Here is a 26,868-nt window from a genome sequence, read left to right as displayed (position 1 = left end):
AGGCTGTTGATGTTAAACGGAGAGAAGCTAATTCAGCAGCCGCTAGTAAAGAGGGTAGGCAAATTAACTTTGTGCGTCAGGGGGAAAAGGCTAGACCATTTAGAGGCAGGCATAGAGTCGGGCAGCTAAGTAATGGAGGAGCCTGGGAATTAAAGGCGGACCTTATTCAGCAGGTGGTTGTGCCTCCACACATCGTTAGCACTCGGCTAAGACCAGATATGCTATTGTGGTCAGACTCAGAGAAGATTGTTTATTTTATTGAGCTTACAGTTCCTTGGGAAGACAGAGTTGAAGTAGCCAATGAGCTTAAGAAAGCGAAGTATGCTGAGATGGCTGGAGAGGCAGCACAGCGAGGCTGGTCTACACGACTAAGACCTATTGAAGTCGGTGCACGGGGGTTCATGGCTAGATCTGCTATTAGCTTGCTGACTGAACTGGGTATTTGTGGACGAAGTCTGAGGCAGGCGGTTAGTAGCATGTCCGTGGCAGCAGAACGAGCAAGTGAATGGCTGTGGGTAAGGAGAAAACATACTTCCTGGGGTTACCAAGCTAAGGTAAGCTAGATGTGCTAACGTGTGCTATTGTGCTAACGTGTTTGTTTGGTCAGGGTTAGTGGTAGGGCTAGGGGTACGATGCAAGAGAGTGTTTATATGCATTAAATGTGGCAATGTGGTGGCAGCATTGAGGGGGGTGAATCCAGGACGCTGGTTTCATTGTTAAGCCTTCAGGAGGTGTCGTGGGCCTAACTTAACGAAACATCTGTGAAAGAGGGTGCCCACTTGATAACCCCAATGATATTCTGCTTACTGCATACTGCTGTATTTACTGCTGTTAGTTGGGCTAGTTGCCGTGTGTTTTTCACCTTTGGTTGGTAGCTTAGTAGCCAATGTGCTTATAAGGTTGGATTGGTCAGGGGGCATTGTCACTACCTGGAGCTTGCACTTAAACGGAGCCTGGGTCTGTTGAAGGTGGCATTGCTGTTTTTAGGCTATGAAAGCCATAGGATAGGATAGGTATATTGTATTGTATTTATTTATTTATTTATTTTTCTTTTCTTTTCACCTTTGGTTGGTAGTTTGGTAGCCAGCGTGCTTGTAAGGTTGGTTTGGACAGGGGCCTCTGAATATGTGTTTTCCTTGGATTTTGGCACAAGGGATTATAACATCTGATCCTGTGTATTAATGAAATACTCTGGTACTTCTGAGAACAATAACATAGGCATGATTGTTTATAAATTAAGAACAAAGTGTATTACATTTTTGTTAGAGCTAGAATGGTACAGAAATGAGTGACATACAAATATAAAGTCAAATAAATATTGAGTCTGCGTTGGTTTATAGGTAGTCCATTTCGGAAGTCTCCAGGTGTTTGGTGACAAAGTCTATGAGCACCCGCTCATTCCCAGAGTCCTTCAAGTAAAAATGATCTCCGTCCAGCATTCGGACTGTGAAGTCCCCCGAAGATATCTCCTTCCATGCTGTAGAGATAAATAAATGGTACATAAACGGTGATCAAACCGGGACACACAACAATGACAATCAATACCCTCGGGCTGTGGGCTAGCAACCCCTGCTCTATAACGATTTTGTATCACCATGGTTACACATGTTCCATATAGGGGACCGTGTTGAATCAATGCTACTGTAGGGGCCTCATTCACCCAGTAGCCATCTTGGTTGTAAACGTTTATGGCTGGCTGGGGGAATTTGAATGAGGAACATGGGAGAGATTTCTGCCAATTCATGACCGGGACTTTCAAGTGTCTCACCTTGCAGGTCATGTGGTACGTCCTGTTTTCCGTCGAAGCAGGTGACTGGGCAGGACAGCAAGGGCCGGGTCGGCCGGTCACACCTGGATTACCAAAGGACCAAACAGCCTTCTCAATCGACGGTTAATAATACTAGCACAATAGTCAGTTAATAATACTAGCACAGTAGTGGAATCTTTGGCAACATAATGCAGACATTTTTATTGTGCAATACCCCACAGTAGGCGAATGTGTTTTTCATAGGCGGAATCCGGAAGAATCACAAATATTAATGAGGGGATACCCGGAGATTATCCAATCACGTTGGTTTAAATCCCTGATCCAATCCAAAGAGGCTAGAATCCATGATGTGACCGCAGGGTAGGTAACTTAAATTGTAATGTATATTAAACTAACGTTAGTCAAACGGATTTCTCTGATAGGGTTATGGTTAGGGGTAGGAGTAGGGTTAGGGTTAGGGTTAGGAGTCAGCGTGCGAGTTTGCCCGACAGGCTGCCTGTCCAATCCTTGCACTTGAGGTGGGACTTCTTCCTGATTCCTCCTATGAAAAACACAGTCGCCCACAGTAGATATCACTTTTAACCTTGTGTAATGGTCTAATTTTGGTTAATATCAACTTTCGAACCCTTTAGGCCTGATAAGCATCAAATACTTAACTCATCTGGTAAAGGTAAGTGTCAACATTGTAACAATGACCTACAAGGTCAAAGGTCAGATGATGAACTCTTGTTCACCATTTGCGCTGTACTGTCCCCTCCCCCAGGAGATCAAAGACTTCCTCCCTTCAATAAGGCCACACAGACAAAATTAGGAAGAACATACAAGCTCCACTAATCGTGGAACCTTCTTGCTTTCAGTCAATGATTCGAACACCTAATGCCTATTGACTGCATAACGATAATGACAAAAACATCCATATACGACCAAACTCCCATACATACACCCGCCCAGAAAATAACAACATGGATCTATATTCAAATCCTAGCCAATCACATCAGCCCCACCTGTAGTTTTCCACTACATGCAGGTCCGCCTTCAGGGCGGGCAGGAACAGCTTCAGCACCTCGGGATTGGCTAGCAGCTCGGGGGGCGTGCCCCCTATGGAGCTCAGCCAATGGAGGAACTCCTCGTCCGTCAACTCGCTCCTCTTGGGGGCTCCGATGCGCATCTCAGACTGGGGGGGGGGAAGAGGGATGGGACAAATTAGGCCTGGGGTGGGTTGTAAATACCAGGCTGGCTGGGAGGTGAGGCTAAACATAGATCAGGGGTCTGAGTGCTGGTCGGGGGGGGTGGGTCACTCACGTAGGGGGCCGACGCCCCGGACAGGAACAGATGGACAGGTTCTAGACCGTGGAGCCTCTTCAGAGAGTCCGCCACGGCGAAGCTCGTCATCGCCCCGAAGCTGGGAAAAGGCAGAGGGGGGGGGTCAGGTCAGGGGTCAGGGCGAAGGCGGAACATTTAGATTCCTTATTCATACCATACCTATGGCCAAAGAAGGAAAACGGCTTCTCTTTCAGAGCTGGTAGGAGGGCCTCTATGATTTCATCCACAATCTGCTGCATGTTCTGGAAGAACTTCTCCTTGGCCCTACTCTCTCGGCCCGGGAGTCTCACAGAGAAAACTGGAAGTGGAAGAAACGTGACAAAGAAGACAGATCAGGTTTTGTCCTAGTTACATTTACATTTCATAAAGAGGGAACAGTAATACACGTGATGTATGTGAACATTCATATCGACCTAATACACCTTCACCCCTTCCTCCTCCTCCTCCTCTATAGTGCGTTACCTTCAATGCAGCCGTTGAAGACCCTCCCCCAGCGGGCATAGTGTATGGACCCCCCTCCTGCCCAGGGGAAGCATACCAGCCTCGCCACAGCGTCGGGTTTCTTACTGAAACAGTTGATCACTTTATCCATTCTGTTTGACAGGGCAACTGTGGTCGACTATTCATAACACTGATCTGCATATGTGTCAAGTAAGGCCACGTCGGATGAAATACGGATGAAAATAAACGTATGCATGATAAATTTTACATTATTTAAAACGGATAACAAAAACTGCCACTTGTCAAGTTTCAATGCAAAGTCCACAGTTTCCTTTCCTGCTTATTTTCTTCGTGTTGTTTTGCTGACTACAATTATTAATGCGTATTACAGAGACATCTGCAGACCGGAGTGCGCATTACTCATTCTTCTATCATCTCGGTGCGTTACTGCCACCGTCTGAACAGGAGTAGCAATCAGGGATCCGAAGTCTAACAAACCCACAAATTAAAACTCATAAACCTACTCACAAAACAACAAATGAATGCTAACTTAAATTCTAAATATGTATTTAGTTAACTTTGGAAACTGAGAAACTATATCTAAAGCACTCATCCCCACTCATTTGGATAGTTGACCAAATATGTATTTAAACCCATTTGTACCCCTTCACTCTCTGATCTCTATAGTGGAACAGACCAACAATATCTTACACTGTTTCTGAATGATCCGACCAAATTTTCGGATTCCCTTTTATAATAAATAATGTACTATTTAATGTGGAAATCTCGAGGATTTCCGTTTCGTTATCCTTGTTACACCTGTTGCCTCCTATAGGCCTACATGTGGCCTCAAACACCTATTAGGTAAAAACTGCAAATGCAACGGCTTTCATCAATGGGCCAACCCTTTATAACCAATGTGTTACCTCATTCGGCGACAGATAGTTATTCAACAGACATTTATTTACATGAAAACATTTTAGATGGCCACTCTCTAATCGTATTCTCCAATCTCATCCTTGTAATTTGCAGTTTCCTCCTTCATGCACCGCCCTACATTCCTGGTCTTCCCAACTTCCTATTAGATGCTATTTAAATGCCAATGTCTTCCCTTAACTCCAACCCACTCGCTGCCATTTGCTTTTATTCTTTCTCTTCATTCGACTTTTGGCTTCTGCTTTACCCAAATCTTAGTTTACATAAATCTGTTTTCCTTTGGTTGCATCTAGGAGACATATGTTTCTATATGCATATTTCATTTCCACTAACTCATGGATGCGGTGGAACCCTTAGAAACAGAACTTCTGTCGGGATTCTGAGCAGTGATTGTAAAGTGTCACACAACCAATCTCGCCTGATTGACTTATGAGACTGTACACTCTTCAGTTCTGCACATGCGCATTCCTCCCATCAAAAAACTCCTCATAGTCATACCGGTGTGTGAGAATGAATATATTTTCTTTAGATAATGGTCTCGATTATAACATCGGGGAATTATCTTGCGCTTAAAATAGACACGGTGTCACCGACAACCCCGAGAAAAAAACGTGCCGAATCATACATGACGTTTGATTAGCGAAACGGGAAATTACGCCGCTTCCCCGGGTCGGTATTTCCTGACGGGTTTCCCTCACCGAGTCAGGCGGAGAGGCTGGCCGGCACACAAGAGTTCACACCGGTCCCTCTAGCGAGGCGAGGACGCCGGCTACCCAGGTCCTTTTCTATCGGCTCGACATCGCCCAACGACAACGACCCGTGTCATGCGGACCGGTGCTCACGACGGGTCCATTTTTAAGACAGGTTGAACATTGGCGTTGATATCTGCCTGAAATTTGACTCGTACGAGGCTAATTTCCTAGCTCGAGCTAAGCTAATGACGTTAGCCGATGCTAACGGCGCTAACCGAATTAATCTCACTCCGTCGCCGGGGAGAGATCCTCCACGTCCGACGAATCAACACTTGCTCTCTTTTCCCCTTCGTTTCTTTTCAGAGGTAACGAGCTGGGCGAGGCTTTGACGGACGGACCGGGGTCGACGGCGACACGATTCGGTCAACTTTCGACTGACAGTTGACACGAAAGCAGAGGGACTCGAAGGAGGAAACTCTGGTGGTGGTGGCGGACAGTGAACCCCTCGAAGCGGCCCGGTGCCACACAGCGACCCGAGCCGTGGTGGTGGTGGTGGTGGTGGTGTGGGGGGGGAGGGGGCTCTGAAGTGACAGCCACCCAGGGCTGTAACGCCAAGTTGCAGAGGATCCTGCGCTAATCTTTCCACGTCGGGAGCCGGGGTGTCCGGACAGAGACCCCATGAATGGAAATCGGAACATCAGGTGCGGTATTCTCGGTGGTTGCCATTCATGGCACGCCGGCTGTTTTTAAATAAGCGCGGTATGGTCTTCGTGGGGCTCCACTTGGACCACCGTGCATGCATTGGTAGACCGGTCATCTGTTGTGCTTGTTTGAAGCCCTACTGTGACTTTATGGGGTCAAACTGCAAAGGGCAGTGTTGCTGACGCGGTTTGAATATACTACACCGATGGTGGTCTAAAGTGAAAGTAACACAGTTATTGTATACATGGCTGTTTCCAGGCGTCCAAAACTATAGTTGACAAATATTTTAATATGAATGTATAGTTGTTTTTTTTTATCCATGGTAATGCTGCTGAGTGGTTTGTGTCTAGTGCTGAAACCAGTCAGACTCGTTTTCCTTTCTCTCGACGTCATTTATTCACGGCTGTCCATGACAGATGGTGATCACGACGGCGTCAGGTGCACTTGAAGCCTGGCCTCTTAAACGTAGGTCGACCGCGGACGTCTGTACTGCACTGACTCGCTTCCGTTTGACAGAGTGGCTTGTCTTTCACACCGGCTGTTGCCATGGCTACAGCAGCCATTGAATACTCCCGTTTGCCACATCCACCGGTAATTGATTGTCGTCACCAGAAATAGTCAATCTACCTCTGCCCACTGGCTATAAAGGTACTTCATGTTGGGAACAGGGTAGCCTGTTAGATATTGATTGTGTGTGTGCTGGCTGGCTGGCTATCGGATTGGCCATATGGGCAGGCATGCAATGTTGGTATCAAGATCATTATATGAATGAATCACCAAATTTGCCTTGTATTCACCATGCTTTACTGCCTAGTGAAATCGAGCAGAATATTATTTTTGTTTGAGTTTCTAGTCGGTTTCTGAATAAGCTGTGGTTGGCCATGGCAGTTTTATCGCAAGGCAATTGAATTGTAGCTTATGCGTTCTCCTTTTATTGAATCCTATTCTCTTTTAGTCTCTGCTTCAATTCAAAAGCATACCTGGTGTGTTTGTAGTGCAGGAGGTTTCTAAACATAGTTTAAAACGTTACAAATAAATGGAAATTATGAAAATAAACTGCTTTTCCTTCTGGGTCCTCAAAAGATAAGTAAGACAAATGTGGATGCACCTGCCCTTCTCATCAGCCGGCAGTTGGTTGCCATAGAGAAAGGGTTACCAGGTGTGTTCTGTTGGCATGGCAACGGCACACTAGAGGGAAAAGGAGGGCCATCGGTGGGAAAAATTTTTTCCCTTGGAAGTCGTGTTTCTAAACAAGGCACAATCTCGGATCGTTTTGTCTGAAGCACTTATTTCAACAAATGTGTCAATGCTCCACTAAACTGCTCGCCCCCGTCCTTCCTGCCTACATGATGTAATTCCCTCCAAAATGTGATTATGATGTGGGTGAAGGCGGTTATCTTTTCAAAACTATGTGCAAATATATTAAAATGAAGTCAGGGTGGCTGCTGGCTTGTATTCCAGCTGTTCATTTAAGTGGTTGTAACATATGCTGTAACGTACTGTTTGGTTATTCTGCAGAGGCAATCTCATGATCTGTGAAATTGTTTTGAAACTTGCATAAGCTTTCTACGACTACTACTACAAACATTGTTTTTTATAGCAGTAAGCAGTGAATCATTTAACCAGTTGGTGTGTGTGCTTTTTGACTTATAATCATGATTTCATACGTTTCTTAAAGTCGCAATATGTAGAATCGAGCCCTTCCCAGTTAGTATGCGGGAGACTATTATAAGTAAAAAAACAAAAAAAAGGTATTCTATCCACTCTGACTGGCTGTGCAACTGTGTGAAGCGAACTACTAGCTCTGCTGGGTGGTGCGAGTGGTTTTGGGCTTGTGGATAGAATGGATAGGATAGATTCTTGTAAGCAATTAGATGTACGGGCTGGCCAGCATTATCTTTGTAGAATACATCAGTTATAGGATGTGTTTTTACATCATTGAAATGACAATCGTATGGCACTGACTAGAGATATGTCTGGGTTACTTCAAGCTAGTTGAAATCCGTCCCACTGCGACTTTTAATAACTTTATTTAACCCGGCGTGCGGTGCAATAAGACGCATGTTGTTGAGCAACAGGTAGGATGAGGCTCCAGGAAGACGGGGATCGAACCCCTTACCTTTTTTAGCTGGCTCCTAACCTAACCTTGCGCATTGTTGTGGTTGCAGGAGCCGCAGGGGCCCAGGCCCTCTTCTCGTTGCCACGGCGACCTGGCTATGGCACCATGGGGAAGCCCATCAAGTTGCTGGCCAACTGCTTCCAGGTGGACATCCCCAAGATTGATGTCTACCTGTACGAGGTGGACATCAAGCCTGAGAAGTGCCCGCGGCGCGTCAACAGGTACAAGCACACATGCACGTCGCACACATACACGCATACATACATACTGTATATACAAAAGAATACACACAAAGAGGCACGCACACATTCACACGCATTACACACACATGACCACACTGATTGAATAAATGTGACATACATGCATCAAAATTATAATGTACTGTAGTACCATGCATATTTGTTTTTTTCACAAAACTAATGCATAACCAGGTCATCTTATTCAAACCCTTTTATCAAAAAGGCTGTGCAAGGCTATTGATAAGGGCTTAAGCAATGAATCGGATTAAGTCGTAAATGCAGCCTCACCTCTCTGATAGCCTTTACTTTAAAAACCACTCTATTACAATCAAGCCCAGCGTTTGTACTCTTGTCTTATCTGAGGCGTCTGGCAGTCAAGACATGTCGCCTCGATGCCCTTGCTGTTTTACTTAAAGGGTTGTTGTGGTGGTATTCTCTGTCAGGGAGGTGGTGGACTCCATGGTGCAGCACTTCAAGGTGACCATCTTTGGGGACCGCCGGCCAGTGTACGATGGCAAGAGGAGCCTCTACACTGCGCACCCTCTGCCTGTTGCCACGGCTGGGGTAAGACCTACAGAGGCAGCGCATGCATACCACACAGGCTGCAACCTGCAGGGATCAGTCGCACTCCGTCTCAGTTGATTAAATTAACATCTGTCCCAGAGCGGCCCTTCCCCCTCAAGGGGATCTTCGAGATAATATCAATGTTCATTTCACCGAATAGATTCAGTCGTAGCCTTTGAAGTCTGCTATCTTCCGCCATCTGTGCAAGATCAATGTTGGCAGCGGTTTGTGCGGACGTGATGCTAAGATAATGTGTCTCTCGTTGCTCCCGCGCTGGTTCGTGAGCTAACCCGTGTGCATATAATTCTGCCTGTTTGCATGGAGCTAGCTACTCAACAGGCTAGCGCTAGTGCTAACCCCCCCCCCCCGTCCTCAGGTGGATCTGGACGTCACGCTGCCGGGGGAAGGAGGCAAGGACCGGCCCTTCAAAGTGTCCATCAAGTTTGTGTCACTGGTCAGCTGGCACATGCTGCATGAGGTGCTGCAGGGCCGTGGCGTGCCCGAGCCCCTGGACCTGGACAAACCGCTGAGCACCAACCCGGTCCATGCTGTGGACGTGGTGCTCAGACACCTGCCCTCCATGAAGTGAGTTCAGCCCTGTTGTGAGTCGAACAGCTTACGGCTTATAGCATAGAAGCTAACCTAGAACCTAGAATAGGTATCTAATTTGGAATCTCTTGCAACATGTTGAATTTCATCTGGCTAGTGGCTAGCATAGCATCCAGCTTGTTACCTAGCATAGCATAGCATAGCATACCTAGCATAGATCCAATGTAGGACCTACGTCCTACGTTAAATAATAATTATTATTATTATATATGAATTTATTTTCTAGCACCTAGTTTAATAATATCAAATTCAGTTGATCAATTAAGAAATAAAATGCTAATATCATTATTCAGCATAGCTTATAAACTTACTTGATAACTAAAACATTGTTCTACAAAGAACGGAGGGAATTGACCCCGAAACCCAATGTCCTACTTCATCCATGCCTCCATCCATCATCCCGGGACTGACCCACCTCCTCTCCCCACCCCCACCCCTAGGTACACCCCGGTGGGCCGCTCCTTCTTCTCCTCCCCCGAGGGCTATGACCACCCACTGGGCGGAGGCAGGGAGGTGTGGTTCGGCTTCCACCAGTCGGTGAGACCCGCCATGTGGAAGATGATGCTCAACATTGACGGTGAGTTGCTACGAGTTACCACCGTCCCCTCCCCCACCCCCCTCGCATCGCCAAAGGCTTGTTCCTAGTTGTGTTTGAATTTTTTTTCGATCTTTAGAAATCAACTGTTCCGTCAGTGGAGAGTAAAAACTACGATCACCCTTACGATAACCAGGCTTTCTCATATCATCTTGTTATACTTTATTAATAATGGTTTTTCATCACTCACACTCAGTTTTACTACTAAGGATTTGTGACCTATATTTCTCTTTCAGGCTTTGTGGGTTTGTGTCAATTCTCTTAAAAATACTAAAGAGAATTCTTGATCCAATACATTTTTTTCTATTCTGGGACACTGCCGCAAGAGCCAAACTGTTTCTGAATTGCCTTGCGTTGTTCTCATTCACACTTGAGTCCCATAGTAAACCCCCCCCCCCCCACCTCCGTTCCCCATCATGCATCGCTCCACCCTACTAACCCCACGCCCTCCTGTGTGGGTCGCCAGTGTCCGCCACGGCCTTCTACAAGGCCCAGCCGGTCATCCAGTTCATGTGTGAGGTCCTGGACATCCACAACATCGACGAGCAGCCCCGTCCCCTCACAGACTCCCACCGCGTCAAGTTCACCAAAGAGATCAAAGGTAAGGCTCGCTTTCACTCTACTGCTGGCAGACCGGGGGGGGGGCACAGCACAGTGTAGTTGTTCCGGGTTAGATCCTCAATGTCCGCACTCGGCATTTAGCTGCCCATGAGCAAGCATGAAACGCATCAACCCTGCCTCCTCAATAATGAGTGTGGATCAAAGTGTCTCACGCTAAATGGAGAGGCAGTCGATATGGATATGGATGTCCCGCTAAGGTTAGGGCATCCGTTGAGTGTTTCTTGGGGTAAGGAAAGCAGCAGTAGGAAATGTGTATGTGTAAGCAATGCGAGTCACAAGCTACCGACTGCCGGTGGGTCTGTAATTTTGCGGGACTCACAGATGGCTTTCCTTCCCTCGCTACTGTTTCCGTTCTTACCGCATCATTAGTGTATTTACATCAATAGTGCATGTTCTGTAATGCGGATGTCATCCACAACCCTATGGATTCTCTCTCTTGTGAATCAATGACAAAAAGTACAAATGAGTAGACACAGTCCTTGTGATGTTGTTGTAATACCCTGGGGAGGGGGAGTGGGGGGGATTGACGAGACAGCTTCAGTGTTTTTATTTTAATACGTTTTTTAATACATTATGATAATCGTTACCCCTAGGAAGGTTTTGAATCGTAGAAAGAATCTGCCGGCGCTCATTTCTAACTGTAATGCCTAAACCCTAGTTTAATGTCTGATGGTAAGAAATAAAAATGACCTTTTTGATTATGTCTCACTCATAAGGATGTCCACCATCCGTAGGTCTGAAAGTGGAGGTCACCCACTGCGGCAGCATGCGCCGGAAGTACCGGGTCTGCAACGTCACACGCCGCCCCGCCTCCCACCAGACGTACGGTCATGCTATTACACCTCCCCTTGCTCTGCATCGCTTTACCCTTCCAGGGCTTTACAGGACGCTTCCTATAGTCCCCCCGTGCAGCCACACAGGGCTCCGGGGGCCCCGTTAGACAACCACCGCCCGCCCTAAGCTCTCCTCGTTTAACCTGATTACATTTGGATTGTCTTACGCCCTCGCAATGGCCAGCAGCTGCATTGCGGTCAGCATGTTATTATGGCAGTGTTGGTTATGGTGATTGTTTTTAGAAGGTGCCTTCTACCATGTCTTTGTGGATTAAATTGTAGATACTATAGGAACATTTTTTGTTTACAATTCTAGTATTATATTTATCGTGCTTCCACTTGGGTTTGGTTTGTTTATTCTCCATTGTGTTGCTAGCACTTCACTGGGACAATAATGAATTACACCAAGAGATCGATGCATGAATGAATCCTAATCAACCAGATGTTCAATAACCCCCAGCCTGTGTGGGTGTGCAGGTTCCCCCTGCAGCTGGAGAACGGCCAGACGGTAGAGCGCACGGTGGCCCAGTACTTCAGGGAGAAGTACAACCTGCAGCTCAAGTACCCCCACCTGCCCTGCCTGCAGGTGGGCCAGGAACAGAAGCACACCTACCTGCCCCTGGAGGTGAGGAGAGAGGTTGACGCCAGCAGGCAAACGACTGTGGCCACAGAGGACCACGACTGCGTTTTCTAAGAGACTCAATTAAAATGTGTTATCGAATCAATGTTTTGAACCAAAGAGACACCATTTTAAATGTTTACCATATGCATTGTGTTACATAGATGTGTTTGCTTTTTTACTGACTTATAGTCGTTTTTTGCGTTACATAGATGCGTAGAAAGTCAATAATTTGTTTGTGTGACATTCATTATTGACATTACCATATACTGTAAAAAAAAATAAAAAATCTGTTGATTCTCCCGGTATGACTCTCTGTAAAGTGATTAGCCCTGTGTGCCCTGGTTGTGTGTTTAGGTGTGTAACATCGTGGCCGGCCAGCGCTGCATCAAGAAGCTGACAGACAACCAGACATCCACCATGATCAAAGCCACCGCCCGCTCTGCCCCGGACAGACAGGAGGAGATCAGCAGACTGGTGAGCACGTCCACCGGGTTAGCAGCCAATCAGTCGCATCACATGACCGGATTCAGGCTTCCTCTCCCAACCGGTTGTGTTCCTAACTTTGGTCCTGCTTTTAAGTTGATGTACTCGGTTAGTCCCAGATAGGAAATGTGGGTGGAAATGTACTATTCCAAATTAATTTTTGATCATATTAACTAGCCTATAAATATGCACAGGGGTCAAAGTTCAATGTCTTCAGACCTGCCCCCTCTGCCCTAACTGATTTTATACAACTAGAAATATGACGGGACTTTTATTTTCTTAAACCTGGCACTTTCTACCACTGCAGGAAAGTTGGGATTAAGGAGGGCTGTCCTCAACTGAGAATTTGTTATTCTACTACCCCCATGCCTGCTTTTTACTCCAGCTGGCTGGATACATATCTAAACTGCAATTACAATTTGAATCCAGTGGGGACATTTTGAAATGTGAGAGGTATCTGGTTTGATTGCGTTTTAGTTAGGCAGCTGTTGAGGGCCGGGTACTTTGTCATTTTGTATTGAAAGGAGTGCTGTTGCAGCCCTTTTGCCTGGAAGGCCCGTCTCCCTAGCAGGTATACACCGCTATACACACGGGACCCATACTGGTGACTGGGGCTCTAGTTCTCAGTGTCTTTCAGAGCATGAATATCTATGAATATCCAAGACCTTTCTGACTTTAAAAACGACAACTTGATAAGCTGAGTTGATAGATTCTTTAAATCCACATCCACACAGCAGAGCTATGAATGTCACTTTCAGTTTTGATGTCCGGGCATTCCTAGCAGGCGGTCAATATTGTAAAAACTACAGGGAACGAACGCAGGGAATGCCACCTACCCGGGCCAACAAGTAAACGTTGGCTGACAAGTCTACTTTAGCTTCAAGAACAACGAAACCTGGGGAGAATATAATAACAACGAAGGCATGCACTAATTGTAACCACAAATGTGACTCCGCTACTAACGCAAACCTTAGTCAGCCGAGAGCACTGTGACTAATTAGTCGAAGGCCAGAGTCGCAGGCTAGATATTGGGTGCCCTAAAATGCAAGGTAAAATGCAAACAAGAAACACAACCACTGGTTTATCAATGGGTGGGACGTACACTAAACGCTGTCCTTTCGGTCCTGGGTCACAGGTGCGCAGCGCGAACTACGAGGCGGACCCGTTCGTCCAGGAGTTCCAGTTCCGCGTGCGTGACGAGATGGCCCAGGTGACGGGCCGCGTGCTGCCCGCCCCCATGCTGCAGTACGGGGGCCGCGTCAGCTCGGAGCACTTCATGGTACCTCTCTCCCTTTTAACATCTGGTTCACGGTGTGTGGGTTTAACCATCAACAGTGGCACAACAACACAGCCAGGAACTAGAATCCAAACATAACGGGGTCCTGCGGGATAACCTTGTGCTGTACATAGGTGGTGTACTCGCTAACCTGTGTAACTACTGGTCTAGAGTTGCTCTTGTTAGTTATTCTCTATTTCTCTGATACTAAGAAGCCTATTATGAAACAACCTTTCAAGGATAGAACCACGTTAGTCCAAATATTCTACTGAACTTCTGTGTTCTTCTGAGTCATGCAGCTGCAATGTCTAGTTGCCTTCTAGAAACCTGCTCTACCTACATTTACAAATGTTCATTCGTGACTTGATTTAATCTTTGACTGTTCTCAGCCGCGCATCTTCTATTAAAAGTTGTATCAGGGCGAAAAAACGTCTGCTAAAAAGAACGATGAATCTGATGGACTGTTCGTTTTCAATTCACCACCTGCCACTACTGCCTGACGCCAATCAATTTTGTTTGTGTGTGTGTGTGTCCGTGTACGTCATCTCTTGTCTGTCCCCCTCCCCGCCAGCCTCAGCAGATGAACCCTGCGCTGTCGTTGCAGAACCGCACGGTGGCCACGCCCAGCCACGGTGTGTGGGACATGAGGGGCAAGCAGTTCCACACCGGCGTGGAGATCAAGATGTGGGCCATCGCCTGCTTCGCCACGCAGAGGCAGTGCCGCGAGGAGATCCTCAAGTCAGTACCGCCCCTGCACGCCTCACTGGGCAACCCCCTTAGCACCAGGTGTGATGAGTCATGAATGGCAGATCAGCATCACACCTGGTGGTAGGAAAGATGTAGTATTTCCAGTCAAACCAAGATTATGGATGATGTGTGACATATAGTATAGGACGCAAGACAAGACCCAAATTGTTATTTTCAAAGCTGTTTTAAACTAAAAGGTATATAGTTAATCTTACATTTTCAAACCAAAGAAAGTTCTTAACAAAATAGTTTGTCCATAGTTATAAAGGAATTGTGGCAAAAATATGGATAAGATGGAAGAATTTATCTCTAAAAGAAAGCTTATATGTATATTTTATAAATATATATTTATTTATTTATTTATTTATTTATTTAAAATGGTGTAATATTCCCCCACCTCCCTGGTTCACCTGCAGGGGCTTCACGGACCAGCTGAGGAAGATCTCCAAGGACGCGGGGATGCCCATCCAGGGCCAGCCCTGCTTCTGTAAATACGCCCAGGGGGCGGACAGCGTGGAGCCCATGTTCAGACACCTGAAGAACACCTATGCCGGCTTGCAGCTCATCATTGTCATCCTGCCCGGCAAGACGCCTGTCTACGGTACTGAGAAGCTGCTTCTTCTTACTACTTACTACTACTACTACTGTTTACAAAGTACTCGGCGGCTGTATAGTCTAGGATAGGCATTTCAGGCCAAAAGGTTCTGGGACTGCACCACATAGTCACATTGCCGTCTACCTCTTGACATCCTTAAGCGACAAGCCCTAACCCTCAACGGTGACTTCTTAACCTGGATCTGAGTGAGGCGTTTCGTAGACGGCACCATGTAAAAACCAAGGAAACGTATAATGTGTATGAAAGGTTTTTATCACGCTCTACCAGTTGAGGAGAAGGTCGAGGGAAGGTTTATGGTTGAGCTGTAGTTTTAAATGATACCCTATCTTGTTTATGTCTTTATTGGTTTACACTTTATCAATCATTCATTACACATTGCATTACTCTGTCTTCAAAAGCCTTAATGGATCATTGTGAGTCGCAGTATGGGCTGCAGCTGTGTCAACCAGCTCTGTGTCAATCATTCAACATCATGATGATTGAACCGGCTCCAACACGTCCCTCTGCACAGCGGAGGTGAAGCGGGTGGGAGACACCCTGCTGGGCATGGCCACCCAGTGTGTCCAGGTGAAGAACGTTGTGAAGACCTCCCCCCAGACCCTGTCCAACCTCTGCCTGAAGATCAACGTCAAGCTGGGGGGCATCAACAACATCTTGGTGCCGCACCAACGGTAAACACACACCACACCAAACATCCATTTCTGGAGACTTCATCCACTTTTGCGATTGAGTTTCTCTTTTGGTAGAGTTTCTCTGAGGAAACGGGGTGTAACTCCAGCACTTGCAGTGTTCAGGTCTTCAGAGCTGGAGAGCGCATCTTAACCTTTATCTTATTATTTTTTTTTCTTTATCTTATTGTTTCTTTTGAATGACTTTTGTGTATCTTTGTACGGAGACCTTGAGTGCAGAGAAAGGTGCTTTTAAGTTAAATTTATTATTGTTAGGTGCCAAGCACAAAGTGCGAGGCAACCTATTGTAATTGTTAGTTTTATTATTATTATTATTATTATAAGACACTTCGTATTCCATTCTTTATATCGGGAATGTGTATCGTCAATATGAAATGGGTGACCACCCTATCGTACAGCACTGTTCAGTTGGTTTGGAAGGTGGTGGTCTCATTCTGCTCCCTCCCCCCCAGCCCCTCTGTGTTCCAGCAGCCCGTCATCTTCCTCGGCGCTGACGTCACCCACCCCCCGGCTGGCGACGGCAAGAAGCCATCTATCGCGGCGGTAAGGACCTCCACCTCGTCACCAGATTCACCCCGTCCATCCCTCAGTCAATCACAATGTGTTCACTAGCCCATCTCTTTGTGGTAGCACTGTACGTGTTAAGATACAGAGAAAGTTGGAGTGAAAGTGAACAATGATTTCCTTGGAAGCTCAGTTTGTGACTCATATTGTCCATGAACAAATGGCTGATTGAGTCATTTGCTAGGAACTGCTTTTCATGGATTTAGAACATTTGGTCATGATCCAAAGTCTGCTCCAAACCAACCCGTGTAGACACTGTTATTTCAAAGACGTAGGAGCGGGGAAGACGATGTGTTCTCACACACTGGCCTTGATTGTTTGGGTTTTAACCAAATGCCTGTGAACAGCCACCAGGCCTTCCTGCCTGTTCTGTTCATGGCATTGCCAACGTTCCTGTCCTTGCTCCTCCAGTCAATGTGTTGTTGTCTTGTCCCTCTGGAGGTGGTGGGCAGCATGGACGCCCACCCCAGCAGGTACTGTGCCACGGTGCGGGTCCAGAGGCCCAGGCAGGAGGTGATCCAGGACCTGGCCTCTATGGTCCGGGAGCTGCTGATCCAGTTCTATAAGTCCACCCGCTACAAGCCCACACGCATCATCTTCTACCGGGACGGCGTGTCGGAAGGACAGTTCAGACAGGTACTGACCCGGTTACGTTCGGCGCTCTCAGCGTCATTGAAGCCCGACCTGGTGTGGACACTATCCTGGGCCTAGCAGACCCCTCTGATTCTCGGGGGGGGTTTCTTGACACTAGGCTCAAAGTTGACACAATAAACTCTGAACCCAAAGGGCGCTGCCCTCTCGAGGAGCATACAATCAGATGACAGCTTTGTTTCACGTTCTCAAACCCTCAGTTTGTTTCTTCATTTATAAACATAGCTGAATCCTTGGTGAGATGAAAGCCCTTATTAACTCCTGTATGTCGGATGGCTATATTCCAAATGCCCAGCTCATGATTTGCTCAAAGCTAATCCTGTGTGGACCGCTCTAAAGAGGAACCCCAACGCTTGTGTTGATCTGCTTGGTTACTAGCCAGAGTTTATCCTGCCCTTGGGGAAGGATTTTATTCTTTCAAGTACATCATTGTATAAAACCTCCTACAACCAGTGACCTTGTGAGGTTTCACCGTTGAAGCGACAGCCAAGTGACGGCAGAGCGCTGTGCTTCCCTCCCAGGTGCTGTACTATGAGCTGCTCGCCATCCGGGAGGCCTGCATCGGCCTGGAGAAGGAGTACCAGCCGGGCATCACCTACATCGTGGTGCAGAAGCGCCACCACACGCGCCTCTTCTGTGCCGACCGCAACGAACGGGTGAGAGTGGACAATACTGCTTCCTCCGAATCGATGATATGGATTTAGATGAGATAAATGAGTCTGTGGTTTTTGTAATCAAGCGATGGAAATGGATTAGCTTCACAGCTTCATGTTTATCTCAAGGGGTGCTTAGAGGGATCAGGAAATGCAATGGGTTTTCTACTAGATGGACCTGGCTTCTGATTGGGCGAACAGGGCTTTGCATCTTTGCATTAGTAGAAAGAATGATCTCCAGTACACTAGATTCATCGTGTGTGTGTGTGTGTGTGTGTGTGTGTGTGTGTGTGTGTGTGTGTGTGTGTGTGTGTGTGTGTGTGTGTGTGTGTGTGTGTGTGTGTGTGTGTGTGTGTGTGTGTGTGTGTGTGTGTGTGTGTGTAAGGTGGGACGAAGCGGAAACATTCCTGCTGGCACCACGGTGGACACGGACATCACCCACCCCTACGAGTTTGACTTTTACCTCTGCAGTCACGCTGGGATCCAGGCAAGGGTCCTATGTTTACCATCTGTCGGCCCTTCTCTGACTTGCTCTCTCTCTCTCTCACTCACTCGCATGCTCTCCTGAGGTTGGCACTTGACCCAGTCTCTCTTTATGTCGCTCTTGTTGCGCTAACTTGGCCCTGTCTCCCTTTCTGTCGGTCTCTCGTTGTCCTAACTTGAACCTGTCTCTCTTTCTCTCTGTCTCTTGGTCCTATCTTCTGTCTTTCTCTCTGTCTCTCTGTCTCTCTCTAGCTCTCGTCCTAACTTGAACATGCATGTCTCTTCGTCCTAACTTCTGTCTTGCTCTCTGTCTCTCTGTCTATGTCTCTCACTTGAACAAGAACATTTTTCTCCGTCGTATCTTCTCTCTCTGTCTTTCTCGCTCTCTGTCTCTCATCCTAACTCCACCCTCTCTCTCCCCAGGGCACCAGCCGGCCCTCCCACTACCACGTCCTGTGGGACGACAACTGCTTCACGGCGGACGAGTTCCAGCTGCTCACCTACCAGCTGTGCCACACCTACGTGCGCTGCACCCGCTCCGTGTCCATCCCCGCGCCCGCCTACTACGCACACCTGGTGGCCTTCCGCGCACGCTACCACCTGGTGGACAAGGAGCACGACAGGTGAGCCGCAACACTGGTCTGTGTGTGTGTGTGTGTGTGTGTGTGTGTGTGTTAGGGCTGCACAATATATTGAATTTTTATCATGATGACGATATTGGCTTCCCACGATGACACGTAGTGTTCTCGCAATATTTCGCGATATTTCAAATGCGTGCTCCCCACCAACATTGTTTTTTAAAATAATGCATCCGCAAAAAAAAAGAAAACCAAAAAAGAAACAAGCCCCGCCCACGCCCCAGAATGAGGAGTTGTCGTCACGGCACAGAGCCCCCCCCCCCCCCCCCCTTCCCGTCATGTTGGAAGGTACGCCCCTCCGAGTGCAGCTGAGCTTTGCGTTATTGTTGACACGGTAGCTGCTAGCAGAGGAGGTTGTTGCAACTCTGTACTGTTTTAACAATGCTGGAAATAACTGCTGCGTTAAAAACTGCTCCAATGCCTCACACGATCGTCGAGGAAACCATAAGAACAGTGGGTTACAGTTTGTCAGGTTCCCTAAATGGACAACGCACTGAAGGCTGCCCCACACTACAATATTTTTTAATCTTATGCGATTTTTGAGTCGGATGTACACCACACACATAAAGAGAATCTCAGCCGATTTGTTGCTCTCCGATCGTAAATACAAATACATGAGATTCGAACACAAGACGGAACACCACACACTATTGGACAATCTTGTCCGATAATTGCACGCTGCAGGGCCGTGGAGGTAGAACTAGAGCAACTCGCGTCAACAGTGAAAATGGATCAGCGTCTTTTGACAGCAGTGGTTTCCGCGGTGCTTATGCTTACATAATATCAGAGAATATCCGCGTCAGTTCGGCCACGGCGCAATTAATGAATAAAGATCATAAACATCATAAACTGAATGGCTGTACAAGTGTTCTGAGACACGGCTGCGAACCGGCAACTTTAAAAAAGAGTAGTGTTGGTTTGGTGACGGTTTGGTGACGGTTCCGTGCCGTTGCCGTATCCAGTGGAATAGCCTACATCGACTATAATGGTTTCTAATGTCTTCGGCGAACGTTTTTATTGCCGTGCCGCTTCCGTGACGGTTCTGGTGGAAATTGCCCTTCACTCTTTATTTCTATGTCGTAATGTCTCCTGCGTCCCCCCCCTCAACAACTCCGCCAGGCCGTAATCCCCCCCCCCATGAATAATCGTGGTAAATAATCGTGATATCAATATTGATCAAAAATAATCGTGATAATCATTTTGGCAATAATCGTGTAGCCCTAGTGTGTGTGTGTGTGGAATGGAATCTGAGATCCTTTATGTATCATGTGTGTTTGTAGGAGTGGTAAGGTATTTAACCAAGTCACCAGTGGCTCTTTGAAGATATTCTCCTGGAAGTCTGACTGGTGTGTCAGCATTCTCCAGATATTTCCGTGATGCATAATAGATGGTTAGCTTTGCTCTATTCACCCGCAAGGGGGGGAAGTAGTGGGTCGGCTTAGTTCAGGAGGTAGAGCAGGTTGACTTGTAACTGGGAGGTTGCTAGTTCGATCCCCGGCTCCTCCTAGTGTTGATGTGTCCCTGAGCAAGACACTTAATCCTATCTGCTCCTGACGAGCTGGCTGTCGCCTTGCATGGTTGACTCCGCCATCGGTGTGTATTAACTGTTGTAAGTCGCTTTGGATAAAAGCGTAAAGCCTAAATGTAAATCTAAGTAAATACTTCTCAACACACAAAAGTGCTGAGGTGAGGTGGTGCTGAGGTGAAGTGAGGTTGAGCTGGGAGCTGAGGGGTCAGGATAGTGTAGTGGTTAGGGTGTTCTGGGTTCGATCCCCATTATCTGCAGTCTACCAGTAGGCACCCTCGAGCAAGATACCCCCTAACCCCTTCCTGTTCCTTGATGAACGGTGTCTGAGCTCATGACAAATCTGCTAAATAATTAGTGTCTGTTAAAAACAGTAGTTCCTGCCAAATAGTGATTATCTGTTAAATAACGAGGTTCTGCTACAAAACAAGGTTCTGCTACATAACGAGGTTCTGCTACATAACGAGGTTCTGCTACATAACGAGTGCCTGCTAACTAGTGCGTGCTGCTAAATATAAAGTCTCTGCTTGATATTTGTATATAAGCATAGTAATAGGAGCCTTGAAGTGTGTGTCTGTGTGGTGCGGGCCTCACCCTTCTCTCCCCATCCCTCCCCCACAGCGCGGAGGGCAGCCACGTGTCGGGCCAGAGCAACGGCCGGGACCCCCAGGCGCTGGCCAAGGCGGTGCAGATCCACCACGACACCCTGAGGACCATGTACTTCGCCTGAGGCCTCGACACACACACACACACGAGTATACCCACCCCACCACCCACACACCCTCCCAGCCTGTCAGTACGTCTGTCAGGTCCCCCCACTCCCCCCTCTAAGGACAAGCCTACCAGGTCCAGCACTGGCAGCCCCCCCTCCCCCCAACTCACACACACACACACACGCGTAGGACACCAGACTGTTAAGGGATATATATGTATATATATATATCTTTATATATTTATATATATATACACACAGGACAAGCCAGAGAGGAGCACAGCCACAGTATGCAATACCAAACCAGCCAATCGTTTACATGCTCCCCTTCCCCTCCGTCAGACCCCCACTCATCCTCTCCCTCCTCCTCTGGTGTCCTTCGTCTGCAACGGTTCCCTCAGCTCTGAAGTTAGCGGGTAGCGGGCACTGTCCTAGCCGTTACTCTTAGGTAGCTCATCCAAACGTTTTCTTTTGTTTTTGGTGTCTGTGTCTCGGAGGGTGGTTTAAGTTTGTCAAGGAGTAGAAAAGCAACGGTTCTGTTTATGTTGGTGCTCCCGAGAAGTACGGGAAATGTTTTGAAATGCTCTGCAGCCTACGGCAATTAGCCCTAATCATTGTGTGTGTGTGTGTGTGTGTGTGTGTGTGTGTGTGTGTGTGTGTGTGTGTGTGTGTGTGTGTGTGTGTGTGTGTGTGTGTGTGTGTGTGTGTGTGTGTGTGTGTGTGTGTGTGTGTGTGTGTCAGCTTGTCCTGCTGCAGCACTGTACGGGTGTTAGGCCTGTTTTAGCAGTAAGGTCCGTCACTAGGGGCCACGCCTGGTAAATAATGGTGGAAATATTGTGAAATGTGCGGCGTTGGCGCTTTCTCCTCAAAAACGACACGGCAACAAAAACAAGGCCACCTGTTTCTCCGGGTTGCTGTACTTGTGTGTGTGTGTGTGCATGCGTGTCCCTTTAACGTACGACAACAATAAGAGGGAGGGTAGACTTGTTGCCCCGGCAACCGCTAATGAAATCTCTAGAATGTTTGTGCAGGCGGTTGCCTGTGGTCCAACGGTTTGTCTCGGGGGAGTGGTGGGACTCCGATGCCACGCTGTGGGGTGGGCAGAGCAAAGGGAGTGCGAGGGGTCTCTTCAAAGATGATATCGGTACGGTTCTGTCGGTCCCCGTTTTAATTTTTTTCTTTTTTTTCCGCCATTTCCTTCCATCAATTTGAATTAACATTTATGTTCAGCAATAGATCTCAGTGGACAGACGGATCTTTCTTTCGGTGTTCTCTTTCAAACGTACGTTAGCGAATCGACTGTCGTTCCTGCAGTGCAATAAGGCAATTGAAGTGAGGCCGGTGTGTTTTAGTGGAGAGAGGGATCTCCCTGTTGAGTATGGTAATGTGTTGGTTTGTTAGGGTTGGATTTTGGCGAGGTGAACGTGAAGAGGCATTCAAGGATTTAGAAAGTATTGGCCGTGTGGATGGTGGTCGGTGTCTTCTGGACCCCTGGGCCGGCGGCCGTGTCGGTCGAGGAAGATGTGACGAGATTACGATAAAAGTGCCTGATCTGGTTAACGAGAGGGACTCAGGAGTGGAAACGGACAAGGTTGTGTTTTGAAGAATGTTCTTGTCCCAGATGCTGTGGAAGTGTTTTCTTTCCTCTGAACGAGTGAACACACTGAGGACGGAGAGCCTCTTAGCAGATGGGGCCTGCTGCGTAGAGGAGGCCGGTGCTGACCTCAATGCGGTGTTCAGGCACTGCTGGTAGAGGTGTAGTCTCTACGGAGGCTTGTGTTTGATCAAGTTATGGTCCAGAGGTTCTACTTGGCTGTTTACGTACAAGTTCACCTTTTAGTTGTGTTTTCGTCTGAGGGAGATAAGGACTGGATTTTGTCTGACATTCTTTAACGCAAATACTAGTTTGGCTGAGTCTAATTCAACCATTTCTAAAACAATACTTGAACCAAATGACATCCTTCTAAAAAGAAAAATCTCTCTCTCTCTCACACAGATACTTTATCGCATTACCATCATATCTAGTCTAATTTGATTTTGATGGATCGCCGATCCCTTCTGATCCCTTTTCAAGTACTTCTTCATGCCAATAGAATGTCAACATGGTGCTGACTGACAGGTCACGTCACAGTGACCCAACTGTGGAAGGCCCTTTCTCGGGTGTAGCCTTAGCAGTACTAACCTTCTACAAATGAACTACAAAATGTTGTTTCACTCAGACCAAAAGGAAAGTGCCTGCCTGTTTATTGGATGACCGGGGCGGTGGTTACCTAGGAAACGTAGTGTAGGGATGGGTTCCTCCTTGGTTTGTGTCAGAAGCGTTCCTGCCCACAGGCGTTTGGCTTTCCCACGGCTTACAGTGCCAGTTGCTTATTATCCGAACCAAATGAGCTGCTATGAGTGAAACTTTATAGTACATTGAATATCACATCGAATATTGTAGGTTGCATTAATTGTTTAACGAGCGGACATATTTAACAGCACTTATGAGATCCGATCGTGTGATTAAAAATGTTGAACGGAAGACACCGAAACATTGTTTGTGACAAAAACTCTAGAGAAAGATCATTAATCTTGAGTAGAGTAGTTTTTATAATATATAAATATATATCGTGCGACGCCTCATGGTTCTAATGTATGCTGAAACCGATTTAGAGTAGTGATCCGGTCTGTTACATCCCGCCCCCTCACAGGTTCGGGTCCGGGTCTCAGCTGAGCTGACTCTTGATGTCGGACCTTAAAGCAGCGATTGCGCGCGAGTTTTACTTGAAGATCGGCAAAACGAAACGGAGACTGGCGTGCTAGCATGTAGCTAGCCGTAGCTACTCTGCGTCTCCTGGAGTTCTCTAGAATGTGTGTGCAGCCACGATGTATTGGAGAGTCTCTTTGACGCGTGCAGCTGAAGCAGGGCATTGTGTATTGGTGCGAGAGCTATGGCCGCCACGCAGTGTGTCTTCAAAGTGCTTAACATCCGATGCCTTTTACTCAAACCATTCTAAAAAAACATTTTTTTAAATTCTTGAATGGAGAAAAAAAAATATTTATACTTAAAGATATTAATATAATGCACCCATACTACTTATTTTTGCTAACAAAAAAAATCCTATATGACATAGAGATAATTAAGTAGGACATTAATAATGAAATAATAGTAATAGTCACTAATAATTTATCCCAGTTGAATAATGCAATAGGTTTACTGGTCAACCATGGAAGCGATGGCTTTGCTGCATTGACTTACTGTATGGATGGTTCTTCTTTAATGTATCGTTTTAGTTTTGGGAAGGTTGTTTTTGTCCTGTAATAAGCAGACAAACTTTCAACCCCCCTCAAACTTGTATTTGTTTGTATTCGCTTAAACCCAGGGACCTGTAATGAAACCTCTCCTTCCACTGTTCAGTTGGACACTCTCTCTGTATATCTCTCTCTCTCCTCTCTCTCTCCTCTCTCTCTCTCTTTCTCTCTCTGTGTCTCTTGAAATGTCAAAGAAATGAACGACTGTGATGGCCCCGCTACACAGGGGCCACGTCTGACGTCTCGATGCCTCTACACTGTACAGATTCTCTCTCTTGGTCGTGGGAGGCGGGTTGAAAGTTTGTCGTCGGACAGAATCGTCCTCAATAGACTGTGCCTTTCCCAGATGGTGCTGACAACGAGTAAAATCAAAGATGAAATCTTAACATTCAAATAAATAAATACAATTATGTTTTGGGCGGTTTAGCCTATGTCTACATTGATAAGTATATATATTGACACATGACTATACTGTAAGATGTGATATGTGTATGTATATGTATGCTTTGTGTGTGTGTGTGTGTGTGTGTGTGTGTGTGTGCGTGCGTGTGTGTGTGTGTACCTCTGACATATGCCAAGAATACAGAATATGCAGAACTGCTCAGCGTGGATCTGACAGGACCAAAAGGTCTGTGGGGATTGGTCATAACAAGCCGGGCACTCAAAAGCACAACCTGTAAATTAGCATTTCTAAGCCGGGTAACTTGTACACACACGTTTTTCGCTCCAAAGGTAACAAGTAGCTTAATGTCATGTAGCATCTAATTTATTTTAAACCTGTTTCCCCCATATGTTTTAAGATCAAAGTATACTTTTCTCCCACTCTGCCTGGGCAGCAATAACCAACTTTTTTGTTTTTAAACGCTTGTGCAATGTGTGTTGTATGCATTACAGTTGGCCCAGATTATCCCGCAAAGCCAATTCTTATTTTCAGACCAACCTTGTCTTATAGTCCTCTTGTAACTTTGTCATTAGCCGGGGCCATTGTAAGTGTGTGGTTCATTGGGGGACCCTCAAATTTCATACGTACTATTTATACACAAGTTTACAGAGATTACGATACAATTGAGTTTGGACCCAATGAGTGCCCATTTCCCATGTAGCCTATAGCATTCCCCACAAAAAGGAAATTGGTCAATTCTACACTTCTTACGGTTGGCTGCATATCATATTCAAATAATGATGAAACGTGATGTTTTGGTTACACAGTAAATTGTGCTTTTTTTTGTTTTGTTTGCTTGACTATGAAATGGTGTCACTTTTAGAAGTATACTTGTATGTCAAGACCTGTTTTGTCTTAACACTTAACTGATACTGGTCCTAAGTTGAGCCTTTTTTGGTCGTCATATTTAATTGTTTTGATTAAATATTATATGGATGAAAACTACTCGAGTGTGTTGATGTTTAAACAAACTGCAACTAGACTTTACAAATGCTAATACAAGTTGGAGAAGCCACATCAAAATCAATATTCAGAAATGAATGGCATCATGAAATCAATAAAAAAATGGAAATGCCATTTTTTCCTGAATGTTAACATGTTATTGTGAGCTACACTTGACATGTTACACATATTTTGGCTAATTGAAATAAGTTGGATAAAAAAAGATATAAAGGTTGAAATCCATTATAATGGTGTACTTTATTGTTTGTGTATTATTTATCTTATAACTTTTTTTTCGTCTATAGGTCTCGGATTTTTAACCAAATAAAGTGCTCTACAAAATAAAAGCAGTGATGGATTAAGAAGTCAGTCAGTTTGTTAAGCGTTGCCATGGTATCTTAATTATTTAGCAGGTAGTTGCTCGTCGCCTAGCGACGGCCTGATTGGTGGGCTACACAGGAGCGGAATATTCCGGAACTCCTCCGCCGGACACCTTGACCAGTACTCAACACCGGGTATGTAAAACTCACTAAAATAAACGTGAAATATTATAACACAAGGTCGTCTTGCCATTAAACGAATTGCCATTTTTAACCAACGTTTTGGTTAGGCTTACTTTTACTTGACTGGTTGTATTAAATTAAAGTTAAAATGCCAGCCAGCCTAAGTAATGTAAACTGAATTAAAGTACTATGTTAACTGTTACTATAACTAGTCATTAGTTAGGTTAACCGTGATGCCTAGCAACACGGTTAACCGTGATGCCTAGCAACACGGTTAACCGTGATGCCTAGCAACACGGTTAACCAGTGACTCTACTGACCCCGAACCGCCCTCGACATTCTCATAACCTGATAACCTTTTCAAATCTAATCAGGTCGGAGATTATATTTTTTACAACGTAGCTGAACGACAGGAAGATAAGTCGTCCGATTTATCTTCCTGTCGTTCAGCTCTGTCGTTACATTGTGAAAATATCATCCTTCTCTACACACGATTTATACTTCGTTAGTCATGTGACACGTGGTACGACTGGATGATGGATGACGTCAGTGGCGTAGCTGTCCCAGCTGTCCCACAGAAGTTATC

At 46.2% G+C, this 26,868-nt stretch overlaps 2 protein-coding genes across 3 annotated transcripts; one reads left to right on the top strand and one right to left on the bottom strand.

Moving 5' to 3' along the window:
* Positions 1-1,195: 1,195 nt before the first annotated feature.
* olah (oleoyl-ACP hydrolase) lies at positions 1,196-3,884 on the bottom strand. The gene is made up of 6 exons (XM_084485111.1): positions 3,554-3,884; positions 3,251-3,389; positions 3,071-3,170; positions 2,773-2,942; positions 1,769-1,851; positions 1,196-1,477 (listed from the first exon to the last, which is right to left on the bottom strand). The coding sequence occupies exons 1-6, from the start codon at positions 3,681-3,683 to the stop codon at positions 1,335-1,337; spliced, it is 765 nt and encodes a 254-aa protein (XP_084341237.1). The 5' UTR covers positions 3,684-3,884; the 3' UTR covers positions 1,196-1,334.
* A 1,295-nt stretch (positions 3,885-5,179) lies between these two features.
* On the top strand, positions 5,180-25,947 carry LOC311364888 (protein argonaute-3). Of its 2 annotated transcripts, none has more exons than XM_084484385.1 (20): positions 5,180-5,332; positions 5,524-5,861; positions 8,031-8,202; positions 8,664-8,784; positions 9,161-9,369; positions 9,834-9,970; positions 10,455-10,589; positions 11,344-11,431; positions 11,920-12,067; positions 12,419-12,538; positions 13,683-13,826; positions 14,395-14,561; positions 14,987-15,171; positions 15,698-15,857; positions 16,328-16,418; positions 16,881-17,075; positions 17,612-17,746; positions 18,129-18,230; positions 18,650-18,849; positions 21,011-25,947. In XM_084484385.1, the coding sequence occupies exons 2-20, from the start codon at positions 5,843-5,845 to the stop codon at positions 21,117-21,119; spliced, it is 2,637 nt and encodes an 878-aa protein (XP_084340511.1). In that variant the 5' UTR covers positions 5,180-5,332; positions 5,524-5,842; the 3' UTR covers positions 21,120-25,947. The 2 variants fall into 2 exon arrangements, with proteins under 2 accessions (XP_084340511.1, XP_084340510.1); XM_084484384.1 differs by having other exon boundaries at positions 11,326-11,431.
* Positions 25,948-26,868: the final 921 nt, after the last annotated feature.

This window comes from Micromesistius poutassou, assembly GCF_964030765.1.
Source record: "Micromesistius poutassou genome assembly, chromosome: 20".
Classification (NCBI taxonomy): Eukaryota; Metazoa; Chordata; class Actinopteri; order Gadiformes; family Gadidae; genus Micromesistius; species Micromesistius poutassou.
This window is presented reverse-complemented; position numbering and strand designations above follow the sequence as displayed.

Excerpts from the sequence above, each read along its gene's own strand:
- olah (XM_084485111.1), bottom strand. The coding sequence starts at position 3,683 with ATGGATAAAGTGATCAACTGTTTCAGTAAGAAACCCGACGCTGTGGCG. Across the intron at positions 2,943-3,070 it reads CCGGGGCGTCGGCCCCCTAC|TCTGAGATGCGCATCGGAGC; the intron begins GTGAGTGACCCA and ends CCCCCCCCCCAG. Across the intron at positions 1,478-1,768 it reads CGTACCACATGACCTGCAAG|CATGGAAGGAGATATCTTCG; the intron begins GTGAGACACTTG and ends TTATCTCTACAG.
- LOC311364888 (XM_084484384.1), top strand. Across the intron at positions 8,203-8,663 it reads TGCCCGCGGCGCGTCAACAG|GGAGGTGGTGGACTCCATGG; the intron begins GTACAAGCACAC and ends ATTCTCTGTCAG. Across the intron at positions 16,419-16,880 it reads AGAAGCCATCTATCGCGGCG|GTGGTGGGCAGCATGGACGC; the intron begins GTAAGGACCTCC and ends GTCCCTCTGGAG.